General features: G+C 43.0%; 2 protein-coding genes across 3 annotated transcripts in view; one reads left to right on the forward strand and one right to left on the reverse strand.

Annotated features, from left to right (window-relative positions):
- Washc5 (WASH complex subunit 5) overlaps window positions 1-19,320 on the reverse strand; it is a 46,714-nt gene extending 27,394 nt beyond the window's left edge. Inside the window, exons 1-8 of the mRNA XM_048457150.3 lie at window positions 19,166-19,320; window positions 11,660-11,970; window positions 11,065-11,210; window positions 10,275-10,359; window positions 9,167-9,267; window positions 7,534-7,726; window positions 4,629-4,781; window positions 1,351-1,464 (exon numbers count right to left, since the gene is read on the reverse strand). Of these exons, the coding sequence (XP_048313107.2) occupies window positions 1,351-1,464; window positions 4,629-4,781; window positions 7,534-7,726; window positions 9,167-9,267; window positions 10,275-10,359; window positions 11,065-11,210; window positions 11,660-11,845 (978 nt within the window). The 5' untranslated portion in view covers window positions 11,846-11,970; window positions 19,166-19,320. The remainder of the gene's footprint in view (window positions 1-1,350; window positions 1,465-4,628; window positions 4,782-7,533; window positions 7,727-9,166; window positions 9,268-10,274; window positions 10,360-11,064; window positions 11,211-11,659; window positions 11,971-19,165) is intronic.
- Nsmce2 (NSE2 SUMO ligase component of SMC5/6 complex) overlaps window positions 19,304-19,727 on the forward strand; it is a 209,547-nt gene continuing 209,123 nt past the window's right edge. For both annotated transcript variants that reach the window (XR_014998034.1, XM_048457151.2), the window contains exon 1: window positions 19,304-19,453. The gene's annotated coding sequence lies outside the window, so the exon portion shown is untranslated. The remainder of the gene's footprint in view (window positions 19,454-19,727) is intronic.

Raw genomic sequence — 19,727 nt, forward strand, 5'->3', positions numbered from 1 at the left:
GCTGAACTGAACTAGGTGGCTCTCTGATCTTTACAATTTTTTTAAATTTTCTTTTTCTTTTTGTCTATATGTTTGTTTGTTTGTTTGAAGACAGGATCTCACTATGTAGCTCTGCTGTCCTGGAACTCACTACACAGACCAGTCAGGCCTCGAACTCCAAAAGCTGCCTGCCTTTCTCCCAACTGCTGGAATTAAAGGTGTGTGCTACTACGCTGGCTTGAGCCCTTCAACTCTTGGATGGAAAAGAAACACAAAAACAGAGGCCCAATTTCCCATTCTTCCTGCATTTGTGGTTGACAAATGCAGAACAGAGCAGACATGCTCAGAAGATTAGACTTTTGTTTGGAGTTTTCTACCAGGGTCTTGCTGTCTAGACCTATTCTGCCTTAGCCTTTAAATCCTGGGATCACCACACCAAAAGGACGAAACGTCCACAGGTTTTCAAAGCTTAATAAAATGAAGATCTCAGCTGATCAAAGTTATTTTTCTAAGAATCCTTTACAATCCTGGCCATTTGATTTTACTACAGTAAAGGTCCACTATTAAACCTTGCTAACCTAGTTAAGCTGGCTTAAAGCTCTGAAGAAACTTCTTAAAATGTCACAATGAGAAAATACAAATTTGGAAAAGAATTTGAGTCATGAAAACTTAATGCCCTGACATCAGTAAGCACTGAACGCCACTTCCCTAATACACTCTGGAAGCCAGGCCAACACTGAAATAGCGTTGTGCATTATTTAAGGAATTCAATTTACTTGGATAAAACATGAGAGAGGTTTCTGAGTCAATATTGTTCCATCTACAGTGAAAAACTTTATGACCCAGAGAGCCAAGCAGGAGAACATAGCCATTAAGAAATATTAAGTACACATTAAAAAAAATTTTATTTATATTCCCCTATCTCCTCAGCTATTTCCTTCTGGCTGGTGTTCTTACCAAAGAAGAACAGAGCCACATAGCTCAGAAATGCATGTAGCGTCTTGTGCTTCCTTCCGTAAACCAATCAGCGCCCCAGAAGGGCTGACTCCAGCACAGTAGTCCTACTGCTAAACTTCAAGCCAGCGCTGTTCACAGGACAAGGGCTTCACACAAGAACAGAGTCAACTGTGGCCCTGTCCCACTGACTCACCTTAGGTACGGAAATCTTAGGTCCCCAGTCTGTATTTCCTCTCTCATCCCATCTCATATTTATACATTCTATAAATAATTCTGATGTACACATTTTACCTTCTAGTCATGCAGTAAGAGGTACAGGAATATATTTTCCCAACTCCATGGACGCATACCTAGCTTGTTTCCTGTGAGCCAGGCTTGACCTCCTGGGGTGCTCCCTGGTTAGCGCAAACCTACCTGTTCTTTGACGTTTGAGAGGTCAAGGGTATTGTTTAACGCAGTTTTCGCAGCTTTGTAAGGTTCCCAGGCATCGGCTAGGTTAACAGTGATGCCCATATAGATGCTGATGACCTGAAAGAGGAGACAGCCACTCAGTACCTGCCCAGCATCTGCTTCCATCAAGGAAAGGGGCAGGGGAATGCAAAGTTGTGCACACAAGTGTCCTCTCTTTCCAGTTTTAATTCATAATAGTGAAAACCTAGTGCTCTCCAAAGAAACAGTGACAAGTTCGCTTTTCAGGGTAAAGGACGTGAAGTGATCTTACCCTTCCAAACCACGGAGTGTTAGACACTAGACGGAGAGAATCACAGGAAGAGAAAAGCAGTGACTAATAAGAGGAAGCGACTTCTCTTCTTCTCCTTTCTTTTTTTTTTTTTTTTTGGAGACAAGGTGTCTCGATGGCAGGCTCTTAAAAGTCACTGGTGGGAATGGTAAGATGAGGGCTCAGCGAGAAAAGGCCTTTGCCATACAGGCCTGGTGATTTAACTTTGATCCCTTGAGCTCTGGTGCTTTTGCATGCCTCACCATACCACCCCCACACGCATGAACACACATACACCTAAAGTCACATAGGACTCCTGAGAGCTCTCAAACAAGTCTATTGCTGTCAACGTTAAGTGATTTTTACTCTGTATTTTATGTGTATGGGTGCTTTCCTGTGCTCACTTGTGAATCATTTGTGTGCCTGCTGCCCACTGAGCCACAGAAGGGCGCCATATCTGGACCTGCAGTGTGGACAGTTGTGAGCTGTCGTGTGCGTGCTGGGACTCAAACTCAGGTCCTCTGGAAGAGCAGCCAAGTCTTAACCACCGAGTCATTGCTCCAGCCCCTAATTCATTACCTTTCAATCTTGTTTTTTAGAAAGTAAATTTCATGTCATAACCTCCTTTAAGAGCAGTTTTACCCATTTACCACAGGTTTGTTGTGTGCACTTTCATATTGCACAACTCTACAGTTTTTGGTTTTTAATTTTGGTTTTTAATATGGTTTCTTCTTTTACACAAAAGCCATCTGGGTATTTTTTCTCAAACATTTAAATACATCCTTTTAATACTTAATTATAATTGAATTGCACTATATTGAGAAAATATAGTTTATAAGCTTCTTTCTTTGCTGAATTCTTTTTTTTTAAATATTTATTTTTATTATGTATACAATATTCTGTCTGTGTATATGCCTGCAGACCAGAAGAGGGCACCAGGCCTCATTACAGATGGTTGTGAGCCACCATGTGGTTGCTGGGAATTGAACTCAGATCCTTTGGAAGAGCAGGCGATGCTCTTAATCACTGAGCCATCTCTCCAGCCCTTGCTGAATTCTTTTATGATCTACCACATATTCAACTTTTATATATATTCTTTAAACACATATATAACATTTATGAAACAATTTGTTTGGAAAAGATGCATAAATTTTTTTTTCTCTCATGATTAATTTTGTCGATTTTCCCATGTGAATCCGAGAATTTTGTTTTATGTATTTTGAGGGTGTTATTGAATACATATAATTTCACAGCTGTTAATCATCTCTGTGGATTACCCATCTTAAGCATTTTATATAATATCTCCTTATTTTTATTAATGGTTTTCTTTCACATTTTCTATTGTCTGATAATTTCTCCTAAGTTGTTTTTACTGGTTTACATCTGCTTGGCATATCTTTTAAAAAATCTATTGGGTCACATGTGTGTGGGAGGTGCACTTTTAGGTCTATATTTCAGGTTGCTGTGATTATAGCACTATGGTCACAATGATTCAGTTTAACAATATAAAGCAAAACTACCAGGTTTCCTTTTGATTGCTCAACTCAGGGTCCCGAGTTCAATTCACAGGCTGACAGTAACCCTCACCTAACTGCTGGCTGTTCTCATACGGCTGGGGAACTGAGAGTGTCCTTTAACAGACGGACAGTGTGACTCGGCCGCTGAGATTCAGTAGTGAGAAGAGGAGCAGAGCCTGGTAGCTGAGAACCTGACCCAATCCACTGCATTACCATAAAAACTTGTTCTGGAAACATTTCATATATGATAGATGTGTTGACAGTTTTACATGAAACAAAGTTTCCATGTTATTAAGCACACTCTGCAGTAGCCTAAACCTTACTAGATCTACCATAGTCATCTTACAGGTAAAACTTAACCGTGAAAGTGAAATTCCTATTCAAAATTTGTCAAGTTAAGTGAACTCTGCTAGCTTAAGTTCATAAAAGAACTTAAGCTCATATGAAATTAGAAATTTATGCCCTGGCAAAGCTGAAGCATGCATGGGCAGCCTGTATATGGTGGTTCTGTTGAACTTGTCCATATTGAATTTCCTTGTCTAAGTTGATGAGGATGACTGACCAGGTCTCTTTCTTAAGAGGGCACCAGATCTCGTTACAGATGGTTGTCAGCTACATGTGTCTGCTGGGAATTGAACTCAGGACCTTTTGGAAGAGCAGGCAGTGCTCTTAACCACTAAACCATGATGGCTCAACCATTAAGGCTAGGTTCACAACCTCTAACTTCATATAGCTGACTTTTGTTCGTAAACATAAAGAATAAACAGTCCTGGCTTATACTCCCAATAGCCAAATTAAGATATATTTCAATATATAGTTTTACTTTCAGAGTGTCTATTTTAATGAAAAGGTTACAGTGTTTGTGTAGAATTTTTTTTACTAACTGATTAGTTCTTCATGTCATGATTCATAAAACTCTCACCACATAGGACAATTTTGCTCCAGTGATTTTTTTCTTTTGGTTTGTGGCCAATTATTTATATATATATATTTTTTTTTTGGCTTCTATATTAAAGGCCAAAATAACAGGACTGGAAAGGTAGCCCAGGAGGCGAGAGTGCCCGCCAACAAGCTCAAGGACCGGAGTTCAATGCCTGGGACCCACATGGCAGAAGGAAATGACTTCCCCAAGTTCTCTTCTGACCTTTACACATGGAAAGACACAATAGATAAAAGGAAAAAATTAAAAGACAAAATAGAAGGGTTCTGCATATTTCTGTTTAAAAGATTTTTTAATTAAAAAATTTCCATACAATATACTTTATGTTTTCCTATATCCAACTGCTCCTAGATCCTCCCCATCTCTGTGCCCACCCAATCAGGCCTTGAAATCACTAAGTATCTGAGAATGACCCTGAGTTCCTGATCCCCCTGTCTCTGGGTCACTAATGTGTATTACATACTTGGCCCCAGGGAGTTAGTTTTGTGACAAACTCACAAAAGGGAGGAATACTTGCCCAGTTATCTGGAAAGTATTTATCCACAATCTCTCTCATCTTTGCTTGGTGGGTGTGAAGAATGGAGGGTTCAAAATAGAGAATCACGTAGAGCATGGCGGCTTGATTCGCCAGGGCAGTGCTGCGATGTTCTGGCAGGGGGTAGGCAGAGACCTGCAACACAACATCCCAGAGAGGGCGCTGATGCTAACAACCGTAGCACATGCTTGAAGGCACAGCCAGTTTCTAACTTCGCACCAGCTGCCAGGATCGCGGCCCCTGGAAGCAGGTGTGGAACTCTGTTCTTTCCTCTCATCTCAAGCCCCACAACATTATCTTCCTTCCACGCCCTGACTCTAGTGCAATTCTGTTTTCTCCTCACAAAAGAGTCTTAACCCTGCACCCCTTGCACCCGCACATTGTCACCATTTTTGTCTTTCCTATCATAGACAGAGTATCTCTTGGACTGCAACTAAATTAAACTGTGATTTTTATCACTTTCAATTTTTTCATCAAGCACTGAAATTTGACCTCTGCCATCATCCCAATGGAGTTTCTTAACCCAGCTCAACAATTGCTTTCTAGAACTCATGCAAGAACAGAACACTGGCCTGTGATTTTTTTTTTCTAAGACAGGGTTTTTCTGTAACTTTGAAGCCTGTCCTGGAACCTACTCTGTAGACCAGGCTGGCCTCGAACTAACAGAGATCTGACTGCCTCTGCCTGGAATTAAAGGCATGGGTGATGGCTGCCTGGCCCCGCCTGTGAGTTTTTAAATACTATCCTCTGTTCTCACCCTTTGTGAGTTCTTCTTTCGTCTTTTCCACGTCCTTACATATTAGGAAAGACTCCTGAGCTACACAGCACCTATCAGCTTGAGCTACCAAGAGCCAGAAGGGGAGAAATTATCATAAGGAGAGATGCAACAAGGTCGCATGAATCCTGCAGGCAAGAACCTGGCCTGGCAGTGTGTGGGGAGCCAAGGAAGCCCTGAGTGAATGTATACTACTGAGATGGCACAACCAGGTCAAGGATCCAGTGCTTCAGACCTATAGAAATGGCAAATCTCCTGAGGGAGGCTGAGAAGGACAGGAAAGCCTTCCTCTGGTTGGAGTGCAGATGCTGGCAGTGTGTGCAAAATCTAGCAAGCACAGCTTTCTTCTCTCAGATGATGCAACCCGAGGCTGCTCACCTACAGAGACTTCCTATTGAGACTATCTAAGCAGTGGTTCTCAACCTTCCTGATGCCTCAATCTTTTTAGATACGTTTCCTCATGTTGTGGTGACCCCCAACCATAAAATAATTTTCATTGCTGCTTCATCACTATAATTTTGCTACTGTTATGAATCATATGCAAATATCTGTGTTTTCCAATAGTCTTAGGCTGGATCACCAAAGGGGTCATGACCCACAGATTGAGAATCACTGATCTAACCCCTCTATCCTGCATATGAAAGTGTTGATGTTCTGAGCTGTGTGTGGTAGCTGGAGTGGCTTCATGAGAGTATGCACAGGCTACCCCATCCCAGATTTTCTGTACAAGTCTGTGTGTCTGTCCTTAGAAAGGGCCTGGGGCTATAAATCAGAATGTCCTGTCCAGATGTGCCTGCCCAACTCTTTCCTCTACAGAATGCTCTTCCTATACCTGTTTGGATAAGGCTGTCCCTTAAACTTGAGACTTTGCAGAAACTGTTTTTCCAGGCCTGTTTCCAAATACCAAGAAAACAAGAGAATATGATCCATCAGTCAGAAGCTGGGGTGGAGGAGGTGCAGGACAGAGACACAGGAGGTGACACCCAGAATAAAGGCAGCCTAAGCCCTTGCTTGATGAAGGCCATAAGGGAAGGGGAAGATTGTGACACAGCATGGACTCTGATTTCATGGCATCTGAATCTAAACTGTGGTTCTGCTGTCCAGCTGTGTGGCCCGGGGAAGACTGCTGAAGGTAGCCAAGTCTTCTTGTCCTTTCCAGCAACATGGAGCTAATGTCCACTCTGCAGGATTGCACAGAATGTGAACAAACCACCTGTGAGGTTGATTTAGACTCAACTCTCAGCAAATAGCAGCAGATATTATAATCTTTGCATCTGTGCACAGTGTCTGATTTCAAACATTTTAAGAAGAACCCAAGAATCAAAAGGTCTTATCTACACTTAACATATTCATACAAAGAAAGAATGGTCCACCAAAGAGAGCTGTCCCAGGGCAGGTCTGCTCTGTGACAATGACATCCTACTTTACAGTAATATAGATATACATGGCATCAAGCTTTTTGCCCAGAACAATGCAGTCAAATGGTAACTCCCTTCCGTAAAGGGGAAAGAGTTCCACAATCTGGGGAGAAGTCAGGGCATAGCAATGCTCTTCGTCTTTCTTAGTGATGTGCATGCTGGTGAGGAAAGTGAGCTAACTCTCATACGCTACAGGATCTTTCCAGGCCTGCTCAGCTGCCAGCTCTGTCTAGATTGCCCCTCTGCTCCACTGTGTCAGCTGCTGCAATCCTGCCACCACTGCTACACGCTCCAGTGCACACTGGTTTCCCTTTAAGCTAACATGCACACCTCTGGTGGGTGTTTTCCTTCCTAAGTCACAAGTCCACTCTGGGTAGGCACCAGAGTCTACCTTCTTTGGTGATGAATAGCCAGCACTTAGCCCATGAGTGAACATACCACACACGCTCAATAATGATTTCTTGAACAGATGACTTAAAAGAATACACCCTCTTTCTAACTGCTCACATCCCATCTTCTCCCTGAAACCTCGGATTCTCCCAAACTTAACAGCTCCTTTCCCTGACCCTGCAGCACTGTTTAAATGCTTTTACAAATCATTTCTAGCTGCTGTTTTGACTCACCGGATGAAAAGGAGTAGCCGAGGCGGAAAGTATATTCTACCTTTTAAATTATTAAGGCCCCCGATTCCTACCTGGTTGTAAATGTCATCAGATCTCAGGCGTCCGATGACCATGCTGATGAAAGTTTCGTTGATAGGCACTCTTTGGAAATAGCTCTCAGGATAGTTGGGTGGTCTCTTGGCTCCTGGCTGGCTGGAATACCCTGTACTTCGCAGCAGCTTACAAATATCATCCATATTCGAATCAGCAGAGGATCGAGCAGCACTGGATCAAGTTCACAATGGGAAACAAAAGAACCAAAGACATCACATGTCAGAAACATGTATGTCTAAAAGCGAAGGACTCATCCTGAAACGACAGTGGGTCCATTAGAGCCCTACCATTCAAAAGCACACATCTGAAAAGCCTATTTGAAGGGTAGGTATTGGTTCTCTGCCCACTTTTCAAACCCCTGGAGCTGATTTGTCTCATCATTCTCTCCAAATATAAAAGCAAGCACTACAGTATTTGGAATACACTACAGAACACCACAGCAGGGTTTGAGTTGGTGTCTTAAGATCAAGGTATTAATAATTAAGAGCAAAATTATCTTACAGAAATAAGATAAAAGAAGATGTTAGATAGCCACATCTGTTCTGACTATGTCTTGGCTCCAAATGATTCCAGATTCAGGTCTGACTACCAAATATGTTATGCAAGGTGTGTGTGTGTGTGTGTGTGTGTGTGTGTGTGTGTGTGTGTGAGAGAGAGAGAGAGAGAGAGAGAGAGAGAGAAAGAGAGAGAGAGAGATCCACGCTTGTAGAGGCTGAAAGAGGGCACTGGATCCCCTGAAGTGAGGGACAGGTGGTTGTGAGCTGCTCGATGTGGGTGCTGGGAAATGAACTCAGTAGGGTCTTTTAGAAGTCTGCATTTTTTTTTTGTTTTTTGTTTTTAGAGGCAGGGTTTCTCTATAGCTTTGGATCCTGTCCAAGAACTAGCTCTTGTAGACCTGGCTGGCCTTGAACTCACAGAGATCCACTTGCCTCTGCCTACCAAGTGCTGGGATTAAAGGTGTGTGCCACCACCACCCGGCAGAAATCTGCATATATTCTTAATGACTAAGCTACTTCTCCAGCTCCACACATCCATTTTTTGTACACAGTTTTTCAAAAGATGGAAACCCTGTATGGAAGGTGCTAACATCAAAAAGCTGGCAAGGTGGCTCCTTGGGACCATACTTGCTACAACCACACAGTTCTGCAGACGCATGTAACACAAGACCTGGGGTATTTCTGTGTCTATGCCTGTATTGGGCGGGACCACTTTCCACCTGGTCCAGAAGGACAGCTTTCCGGTCATCCACCTGAGAATGACAACAGAAAGCTCCTTCATTTCTTTATGGGTGCAAGGTGTCTTGTTTGAAAACTAAAAAAGAAAACTTCAAAAGCAAAACATTTGCAAAATTTAAAATTCCCAAAAATTTATCCTCAAGTTAAAACATTCAGAGTTTAGATTCCTGCTTTATAACAACTACATTATCATCATATATCTATATTGCTAGGTCTTAGATTTCATATTTTATATAGGTTTTATGGAATGCTATTTGTTAACTATAACACATAAAAGGGTAATGTTCTTTCGGTGTGTTCAGACCTTCACCACAGGTCACTGCTCCCAGCAGTACAGGAGCAGTGCTCTAGGGGTGTGCAGCTAAGCCAGGAATACCTGTATCGATAATAAGACACCAGCATCCTCTCTCTGACTTCTCCTTCAATCTTCTGGTCGATGACAAGAAGCATAACTCCATATAAGTACAGGGCTTCACACTATGAAGAAAAAGGACAATGGCCAAATTCATAAGACCTGTCTGCAAGGATTGAAGTTGACAGTGGTACAAATGATCGCTCTGCTCACATGCCCCCAATAAAGTTGGATTTATATTTCAAAATCAATATATGTTTTTCTACAAAGGGCTCTCAAGTGTTGCACAGAATGGGCTTTAAAAATGGACTCAAATCGATTTTAATTCCTAGTGATTATTTTGCTTGTGATACCAAAATGAAATCTCAATTCTCTGAACACAAATGATCTTGAACTAATCTTTCTGTCTCTTCCTACCTCCCAAGTGCTGGGATTACAGACATGGCCACCACACTGGCTCTGACAGACATTTCTTAAATGATCACCATGGAAAGTACCAGCTCGATGTCCTGGACGCAAAAAGAAGATGGACTTTTTCTTTTTCTGAGACAGGGTTTCTCTGCATAGCCCTGGCTGTCCTAGAACTCACTCTATAGAGTAGGCTGGGCTTGAACTCAGAGATCCACGTGCCTATGACTTCCAAATACTAGGCTTCTACCACTGCCTTGTTGAAGACTCTCTCTGGCCCCAGGAGCTGAGGACCAAACCCAGGGCCTTATGCTTGCTAGACAAGTGCTCTAACATAGAGCTAAATCCCCAACCCCAAAGAAGGACTTCTTATACAAAGGAAGCTCATAATGCAACATAATCTTTTCTATTACTCATTTCATTCAACACTCACACATTCTAAACTTGAAAGATAACTATTAGGCCATCTTCTTTTCTTTGTGGAATGGTTTTCTGCATACATTGATGCTGTTTCATATTATCATTACCATTATTATTACTGAGACAGGGCATCTCTGTTATGTAGCTCTGGCTGTCCTTGAACTTGTGGTGTATACTAGGCTAGCCTTGTCCTCACAGAGATCCAATTGCCTTTGAGTCCCAAGTGCAGGATTAAAGTCACGAGCTACCACACGCAGCTGTTTCACATTCCTGACTATGTTACTTTCCAATCACTACTACTCACTAGAAGCTGTTTCCCATCCTCATTGAGAAGCACAGTTTCTAAGGTTTGTTGAATATAAACTCCTTCATTGAGATCATCGAGGTATCTAGAAGCAAAATACAAGGATAAGATATTAATGTAAACAGAAGATGTAACATCTTTGAGGAAGGAAAGACTTTTCAAAGATAAGGCAGGACACCGGGCACTCTGGCTTTAGTTCCTCTGTAGTTTTGCTACGCTTATGAACCTTAGTGTCCTAGAGCTGTAACTCATGGTGATTTGGGACCACAGGTTAACACTTATGGCTGTTCAAAATCAAAGAAACAGTCCCTACTCTTGAATTACAAAACAGCAGCAGCTCAGAAGTAATGGCATAGGAACGTGACAAGGAACTGGTAAACGTGTGTGTGTGTGAGTGAGTGATCTGGTAAGCTCTAAGAACTACTAATGTGAGCCGAGCCTGATGGAACAGGCCTGCCATCCCACTTACTCCAGGGGCAGAGGCAGGCAGATTGTTAATTCAACACCAGTCTGGGAAACACAGTGAAAGCCTGTCTCAAATTAAGACAAAACAAAACAACAAATGCTAGTTTGTAAATTAACATTATATCTAAAGTGTTAGAACAGGATCACACACTGAAGATTGTAGAAGAGTTTGCTAGGACCTGTGACAGGAGGGGAGATAGAATGAACTACGGCAAGGCACGGCAGGGATGAGTTAGCTCTGAGAAAGGCATACATGTTCTGCTGGGTCCCTCCTTCTCTGTTAAGTCTACTAGAATAAGCTGTCATGAAATTCATCAATCAATACCTGTTTAAGTCTACGATGTATTTATGCACACTTTGAAAGGCTAAGTAAAACCTGGTCACAATTTCTATGTTGTTTTCCCGAAATTCTTCATCTAAATCCTGTAGCTCAGGTTTGGCTTCCAGTTTGCTTTCCCAGAACTCTGGACCCTAAGAAGGAAAACACGCTTGTGTTACAAGTCATTAAAGGCTTATCTGCTGGAAACTGCTCCAGGGTGCCTTAACATTACGCTCTAAGGTTCTTACATATAAAACTAAAGCAGAGCGACAGAAAGGAAGATGGACATGCAATCCTAGAATGAAAAAGCCTCTGGGTGAATCTCAACCAAGATTAGCATGCTTTTAAACGTATTTCAAGGCAAAGGCATTATGCTATAGGTTGCTTTCTTTAAATGTTGTGTTAGGACTTTCCATATAGTACCCTTCCTTTCCCTATTTTCAAGTGAGGAGTTGATGTTAACTTTGGTTGAAAAGCTGTCTTTTTAATGCTCCGTAATCACTTTTCTATTTCAAGCCCCGCGGCTCCCAGAGAACAGCTGCTTTTGTTGTTTTCTTGTTTTTCTTTTTGACAGGAATACCAAGGCCACGGGGAAAAGCACCTTAAAATAGCTGAAGTCAAATATGATGTCTCCGTATCTCTGCTGGTCAGCCCGGTCTTTCAGCCGGAACACAGCTGGAATAAACTCGGACAGCCTCAGCACCTCGGCAATGATGGCATTGCCGCAGGAAACGATCCTCAGGATTGCCTGGCCACAGAGGTTATTCTCAGCCAGGAAGTCCAGCATCGTGACGGTGACCCGCTACTCCACACCACAATGGTGGGAATGATTAACTGGCCTCAGAGCTGGGGTCTGTGGATCATGAGGGGAAGCCAGGACCGTAGACCAAATGGCTCCTCCATTAAAAGAACCTGTATTGAAAAAAGAAAAGTCAACATTTTTTTTTTTAAAAGAAATGTGTGTATATGCCTTTGAAATACATATACAACTCAGGAAAACTACGTCAATGAGCTGTGGTATGAGAAAAAGGTGTTTATTCCCCAATATTTGGGGAGAGATGAATCCTGGTGTGTTAGGTCACTTCCTTCTTTCTTCCCTTTTACTCAGTTTAGGACTCCAACCTGTGGAATGACGTCATACTCAGGAAAAGCCTTCCCTTCTCAGTTGAATCCCTCTGAAGACACCCCTAAAGGCAGATTCACAGGTGATTTCAAAGCCAGATGAGTTGAGAATAAAGGTTAGCTATTTGCTAGAACCACACGACTGGCTACTCTTTCAGCCTTTGCTCACTTCTTATGGAAAAAGATGGAGGGTACAGCTCATTTTTGAGCCAGCGTCAGGGCTACTGGGCTTGTGCAACCTAGTGTAACCTAACTGCACAAATACACCCTGCTAGTTGATGTTTTCACAACTGCAAACATTACAAGTCAAAGACACATCTGTGTATATCATTTCGAGGCATTTATCGAAAGGACCTACAGGTATAAACATGTCCAAGATTTCTTTTACATTTCAGGAGCTGGAGAGACGAGTTGGCTATTCTCGCTGAGTTCCTAGCACCTACATGGAGGCTCACAATCACTTAACTCCAGGTCCAGGGGATCCAATGCCCACTTCCGGCTTTCATGGGCAGTGCCACCCCTAATATGCATATATGCACACACATATACACAAGTAAATAATAAAATAAAATTTTAGAGACCAGTTTCTATGCACTTGTGAAGATGATTTATCAATACTAAACCAAACTGGTCTAAAAATACATAATTTAGTATGAAAACATCTAGCACTGTACGCAGAATCAACTACTCATTTCTCTTTCATTCCAGTACACTAAGGATGATTTCTCATCCAGCACACAAACTATTGCCATTATGGCTAACAGATCATTCTTCTGAAAGTCCTCAGAGGCAAAGGCCCATCTTCTTACCCAACCACTCTGTTCTGAGTACCTCTTTGCCATGTTAGAGATGAGGATGTTTAAGCAACCCACCTTCTAGTGTAGAGGTTCATAAGCCAAGACTGTGTGTAATGCAATCAATCACCTAGAATCTTAGGGTGGAGGCAGTCCTAGGAATCTTTTTTTATAAGAAGTCCTCAAGATGATTCAGATGTGATGCCAGAAACATTAGAGAGAGGAGGATGGCATCTCGAGGAAAATTGCGCTAAGTGCACAAGACGCTAACAACACTAGGCTGTGCATGGGAAGCAGGTAGTGTGAAAACTGTGAGAGGTGCCCGCTGACCCTATCAGCAGCCAGCAGCAAGCTGAGCAGAGAGTCCTGGAGTGGAGGATCTGTAAAAGAGACGAAGTGCTTGAGAGTGTGGTCAAGAGAAGCAGGGGGAGCACCCCCTCACCTGTCAGTCTGTGCGCTTTACTGAATACTGTTAGGACAGTGTAATGATTTTGTCAGGTGACACTTAGTAGGTGGAAGTTCTAGGAACTTAGGAGTCTGAGAAAGTCACCCAGAAGCTACAAGAAAGACATATTTTAGAATATAACAATTAAAATCTTTTGACAAGAGACATTTGATTCTGGGAGCTGTAACAGCTTCCTTAAGACTATGAGTTAACTAATTGGGCAGAATAGGGTGGTGGCAATGGCAATGACCCAGAGATTACGGTGTGAAAAAATAGAAAGAACCTACATTCTTGTTGATATTACTTATCTGCTGATTCAATTATGGAACCACCTACTTCTATAATGATGGCTCAGTGAACTGATTTTATAGCTTACTACACACTGTTAATTGGGCGCACTCATTTAGCAGGCCTTTACCCAGTGTCTGCTGTATGCCGAGCACTGCTGTAGGATGAGGATACAGTAGTGAATAACTCTGAGCCCCAGTTATCATGATGTCTATATACCATCAAGAGCAGGAGATATAAATCAGCCAACACATACAGTCTGTGATAAGTAAAGAAAAACCCGCTTACACAATGGAACACATGCTGAATTATATGGAGTATATCATTCATATATATACATATACATAAATATGATAAGATGATATCCAAACAGAGATTGGGTGACAAGCAGTAAGGGTATCTGGGAAAAGTTACCAGCTTAGAGATGCTCCCCAGTGACCTCTGCCTCTTGTTCCTCAGGCCCCAGACAGGCTCCTTCCCTTGAGTTTGGGATGACTTTTGGAATCTCTCCCAGAACAGATATGACAGCAGCTTCAGCTATCATTTCTGAAGTTATAAAAAGACTGAGCTCTGGCTTGGGTTCTCTCTCTAGCTGCTAGTTCAGGGAAAGCAAGTCATCACTGTGTGCAAAGGTCCTGTGCAAAGACCCTTGAGACCAAGCACTGAGCCCTGCCAGCAGTTCCACGAGTGAACTTGAAAGTGGAGTCTCACAGATTCAACACAATGCCCATCATAATCCCAGCAAAATTCTTCACAGACCTTGAAAGAATGGTACTCAACTTCACATGGAAAAGCAAAAAACCCAGGATAGCCAAAACAATCCTAAACAATAAAAGAACTTCTGGAGGCATCACATTCCCTGACTTCAAACTCTACTACAGAGCTACAGTACTGAAAACAGCCTGGTGTTGGCATAAGAACAGACAGGAGGACCAGTGGAACTGAATAAAAGACCTGGATATCAATCCACACATCTTTGAACACCTGATTTTTGACAAAGAAGCAAAAAAAAAATCAAATCGAAAAATGAAAGCATATTTAACAAGTGGTGCTGGCATAACTGGATATCAACATGTAGAAGAATGAAAATAGACCCATATCTATCACCATGCACAAAACTCAAGTCTAAGTGGTTCAAAGACCTCAACATAAAGCCAGCCACACTGAACCTTATAAAAGAGAAAGTGGGAAGTACACTTGAATGCATTGGCACAGGAGACCACTTTCTAAATATAACCCTAGCAGCACAGACACTGAGAGAAACAATTAGTAAATGGGACCTTCTGAAACTGAAAAGCTTCTGTAAAGCAATGGACATGGTCAACAAGACAAAATGACAGCCTACAGAACAGGAAAAGATCTTCACTAACCCCACATCAGACAGAGGTCTGATCTCCAAAATATACAAAGAACTCAAGAAATTAGACACCAAAAGATCACATAATTCAATAAAAAATGGAGTACAGACCTAAACAGAGAACTCTCAACAGAGGAATCCAAAATGGCTGAAAGACACTTAAGGAAATGTTCAACATCCTTAGTCATTAGAGAAATGCAAATCAAAACAACTCTGAGATTCCATCTTACACCTGTAAAAATGGCCAAGATCAAAAACACTGATGACAACTTATGCTGGAGAGGTTGTGGGGAAAAGAGAACACTTCTGCATTGCTGGTGGGAATGCAAGCTGGTACAACCCCTTTGGATGTCAGTGTGGTGATTTCTCAGAAAATTAGGAAACAACCTTCCTCAAGACGCAGTAACACCACTTTGGGGTATATATCCAAAGGATGCTCAACTGTATTCATAGCAGCTTTGTTTGTCATAGCCAGAACCTGGAAACAACCTAAATGCCCCTTGACCGAAGAATGGATAAGAAAAATGTGATACATTTACACAATGGAGTACTACACAGCAGAAAAAATAATGACATCTTGAATTTTGCAGGAAAATGGATGGAGCTAGAAAACATTATTTTGAGTGAGGTAACCTAGACATGGAAAGACAATTATCACATGTACTCACTCATAGGTGGTTTTTAAACATAAAGCAAAGAAAAACCAGCCCACAAACCACAATCCCAGAGAACTTAGACAATAATGAGGACCCTAAGAGAGACTTACATAGATCTAATCTACATGGGAAGTAGAAAAGTAGAAAAAGACAAGATCTCCTGAGTAAATTGGAAGCATGGGGACCTTGGGAGAGGATTGAAGGGGGGAGGAGAGAGGCAGGGAGGGGAACAGAGAAAAATGTAGAGCGCAATAAAAATCAATAATAAAAAAAAAACAGTGGAGTCTCATTTTCAGTGACGCCTTCAGATGCAATGCTAAGCTTCGCTCACACCTTGACTGTAACTCTAAGGGCTCCAGATCCACAAGCACTTAAGTAAGCCACACCTCCAACTCCTGACAAAAGACATTTGAGAGAGAGTGGGGTGGGGTGGGGTGGGGAGAGAATGTATTTAAGCCACTAGGCTGTGGAGAAGTTAGTTCTACATAATGATCAGACTCAGGAGAAAGGCATTCTACACATGGCTTACAAGTAAGTATGGAGGTCCCAGGGCAGACGCGGGCCAGCTGGACTTGTGGCTTGAAAAGGAATGGCCCCTGTAAGTTCAAAGATTTGATTTGGATGCTTAGTCCCCAGGAGGCAGAACTGTCGGGGAAGGATTAGGAGATATGGTCTTTTTGCAGGAGGGGTGCCACTGGGGTGCCAGCTTAAGATTTGAAGTTTGAGAAGTCCACATTATTCCCAGTTAGCGCTCTCTTTCTCTGCCTTATGTCTGGGTCAGGATGTAAGCTCTCAGCTACTGCTTCAGTGACACATGATCATGGCCCCACCCTCTGAAACTGTAAAGCCCCAATGAACTCTTTCTTCTGTAAGTTACCTTGGTCATGTTTTCTCTTCACTGCAATAGAAAAGTAACCAAGAGACTGCTTAAGGAAGAGCAGGGTGGCTAGGGAGTCTGGAGCGGAGTGAACAAGGGGTAGACACACTGCTAGTGGAGGTGGACTGGGCCAGGTCTGCAAGCAAAAGATGCCGAGACGTCGTTACAGCTGCCTGGAACTCTTTCACCAGGGAGCCATAAACTACACATTACGGTACACGTTCTTAACACGTCTTTTAGTATTCTCAGTCATACCTACTTTTTTTTCCCCCAAGGGTGTCTGTGTACAACAGTTCTGGCTGTCCTGGAACTTAGTTTGCAGACCAGGTTGACCTCCCATTCATTGAGATCCACCTGCCTCAGCCTCCCAAGTGCTGGGAATAACGGCGTGCACCATCACTGCCTGGCTCATACCTGCTTCCTAAACCCCACAGCTAAGTAACAGGCTGAGCTTTAGGCGATTCCCATTTTCCTGCACCAATATGATCTGGCATGGGAAATAAGAGAGGAAAAGGGAGAAAATAATTCATAACAGGAAAACAATGAGCTACTGTGGTCCAGTGAAGACCAAATTCACCCAAAGTTAAACAGGATAAAACCCTGCCCTCACAAGGCAAAGGCCAAGTTACGATTAGCAGCTGTCACTGTGGCCAAACTGTATAAACTACGATAGTGAAGACGGACGAACCCTGGAGGGCACAGCTGAGAGCAAAGCAATGGTACCTGTCTCCTTCCTCATCTCTCCCAAGGGACAGAGAGACAGACCCAGCACCTGTGTATACACATCCAGGGAAAAGCAAGCCTGAGAAGATGATGTAAATCAAGACTGTGTATGTCGATCTCTTGGTGATCTCTGAAGGTGATCACACTTTAAGGCCAGGTATGGCGGCACACCGCTTTAATATCAGTGCTCCAGAGGCAGAGGCAGGCAGGTGCCGATGAATTTGAGTTGGTTTACAGCAAGTTCCCGGCTAGCTAGAGTTTCATAGTGGGACCGTATCGAAACAAACAAACAAAACGTATGATAACTCTAAAAGGACATCAGAAATAACCAAATGTATTGGGCAACGGTTCAACAAACGTCATGAGCCTTTATTAACTAAGATGACTGCCTTATCCACACCTACATTAAAACAAGAGTTTTTAAGAAAAATACCTATTACAATTAATCCCTCTTTTGTGAAATATCATTGCTTGCACTCTGTCCTATCTCATAAAGAACACAGAGGTTTTTTTCTAATGTTTTATAATGGAAGCGTTTTTGCTACATCATTGAAGACTAATGTCAAGACAGCATCAGATGAGAGAATAAATCACTTAGTTACATCATCGCATCTAGCTAAGTTAAAGACATACTAGATCTAACCAGGGCTAGCTATATTTTCCATGTAACCTATCTGGTTAGAATATTTTCTCAGCAGCTCAGAGTAGACTGGAGAAACTGGCCTAAGGTAACAGAATCAGATAACCATCATTAAAGGTACTTAACCATGTAACCATTTAGGACAATGAGCTTGACAAGATGTTGTATCTCGGTTGAGCCTTTCTTGAATGAGGTCAAACAAACTTTGTAGAAGAAATTACATCAAATCAGTCTTTTGGATATTGCCTTAACACAAAGGATGAAGGAAACTTGTGAACATCAGTACTCTGACTATAGTTGAACTGTATTGTTAATGGCATTGAATGGAGTCACACATCTTAATTCCCCGACTAATATTATTTTATGAGTATCAAAGTATGGCAGTATTGTTTTTAGTATCTTGGCACGGGTCCTTGATTTTTCTGTATTGTAAGAATCCCTTGTCAAAGGAACCTGCTTTTAAGAACGGCATCGTTGTCCCGATCCAGAGGACAAAAGATGGATCTATTTTTATCTTTTCACAAAACCTCAGTTCCATAAAGAAGAAAGCAACGATCTCAAATTCATAACGGATGCTCTTCCAGAAAAGTTCCGGAATGAGCTTGATCACTGCAGCCTGGTTCATGATTCCTTAAGAACACCTATGGAGAGCGTCCCTGGTTGTGGATGGGAGCAAAAAAACTTCTTCACTACTCCCCGTCTATACAGAAATCAGGAGACCAACTGTTTATTTTCTTATCATAGAAGAACCATGACCCATGAGAAGCCCCCCCCCCCACAAAGGACTTTAGCACCATGTCTTAGGTGAGTGAGGGGCATCAGGGGGCGAGAGAAGCGATTTGCCCAAACTCAAAGTGCGTGACAGAACTTTTATTCAACCCTTTCGCTCGTGTAGAAGCCTTCATGTCAGTGACGACTCGGTTTTCTCGAGGGTAAATGAAAGATCAGCCACAACACCAGGGCACCGCTCCCTCCGAGAAACTTGCACACTCAGCTACGGGCTAAGTAGCTGAGCATCACCCCTAACGCTTCAAAGATGCGAGCAAGAGCAACTTTCATTAAGGCGTAGGCGAATAGCAAGGATGCAGCTCAACCCTGCAGGACCTAGGTTTCTCCGCCCCGGTGGCTCCAGGGACAGCACCCGACTTGGCCTACGGAAGTTGGGGGGAAAGGACCTCCAAACCGCAGGCGCGCCTCTGACTCACCTGTCAGCCGTCCGACGCTCGCTGCGCAGACTAGGCACCCGGGGCCCCTCTCCAGCCCCAGAGAGCCCCTAAAGAGTGGAGCGGGACCCTGGTTTCTGCCCTAGCTTCCCCCAACCCATCACGTGACGGAGGGGCGGAGGCCCGGGCCAGGCATCATGTGATCACTCCCGGGCGCCGACTGATGACGCAGAGCGCGCGCGGGGCGTTTCAGCCACTGGAGTAGTGGACTGAGGAAAAGATTTGGAGTCTGGCCTTGCGACGATCAGGTAGATGCAGCTGAGCTGCCAGGTAAGAAACGAAGAGGTACCGGGATGCGGGAGGGTTGGCGGGCGTTTTCGCCTCCTCCTGAGCCCCGGGGACTTGGACTGTGGCTGTGGACCCGGCCCTTTTCACCCGCAGCAGCGAGATGGAGGCAGGTTATTAACCTCCCCGCCCCCCCCCCCCCCCCCGCAACCTCTCATCCTTCACCACTGTGTGATTAAAAAAAGAAAGAAAGAAAGAAAGAAAGAAAGAAAGAAAGAAAGAAAGAAAGAAAGAAAGAAATCTGGTTTGAACTGACTTT

The sequence above is a fragment of the Myodes glareolus genome, chromosome 19 (genome assembly GCF_982192425.1).
Source record: "Myodes glareolus chromosome 19, mMyoGla1.1, whole genome shotgun sequence".
NCBI classification, from domain to species: domain Eukaryota; kingdom Metazoa; phylum Chordata; class Mammalia; order Rodentia; family Cricetidae; genus Myodes; species Myodes glareolus.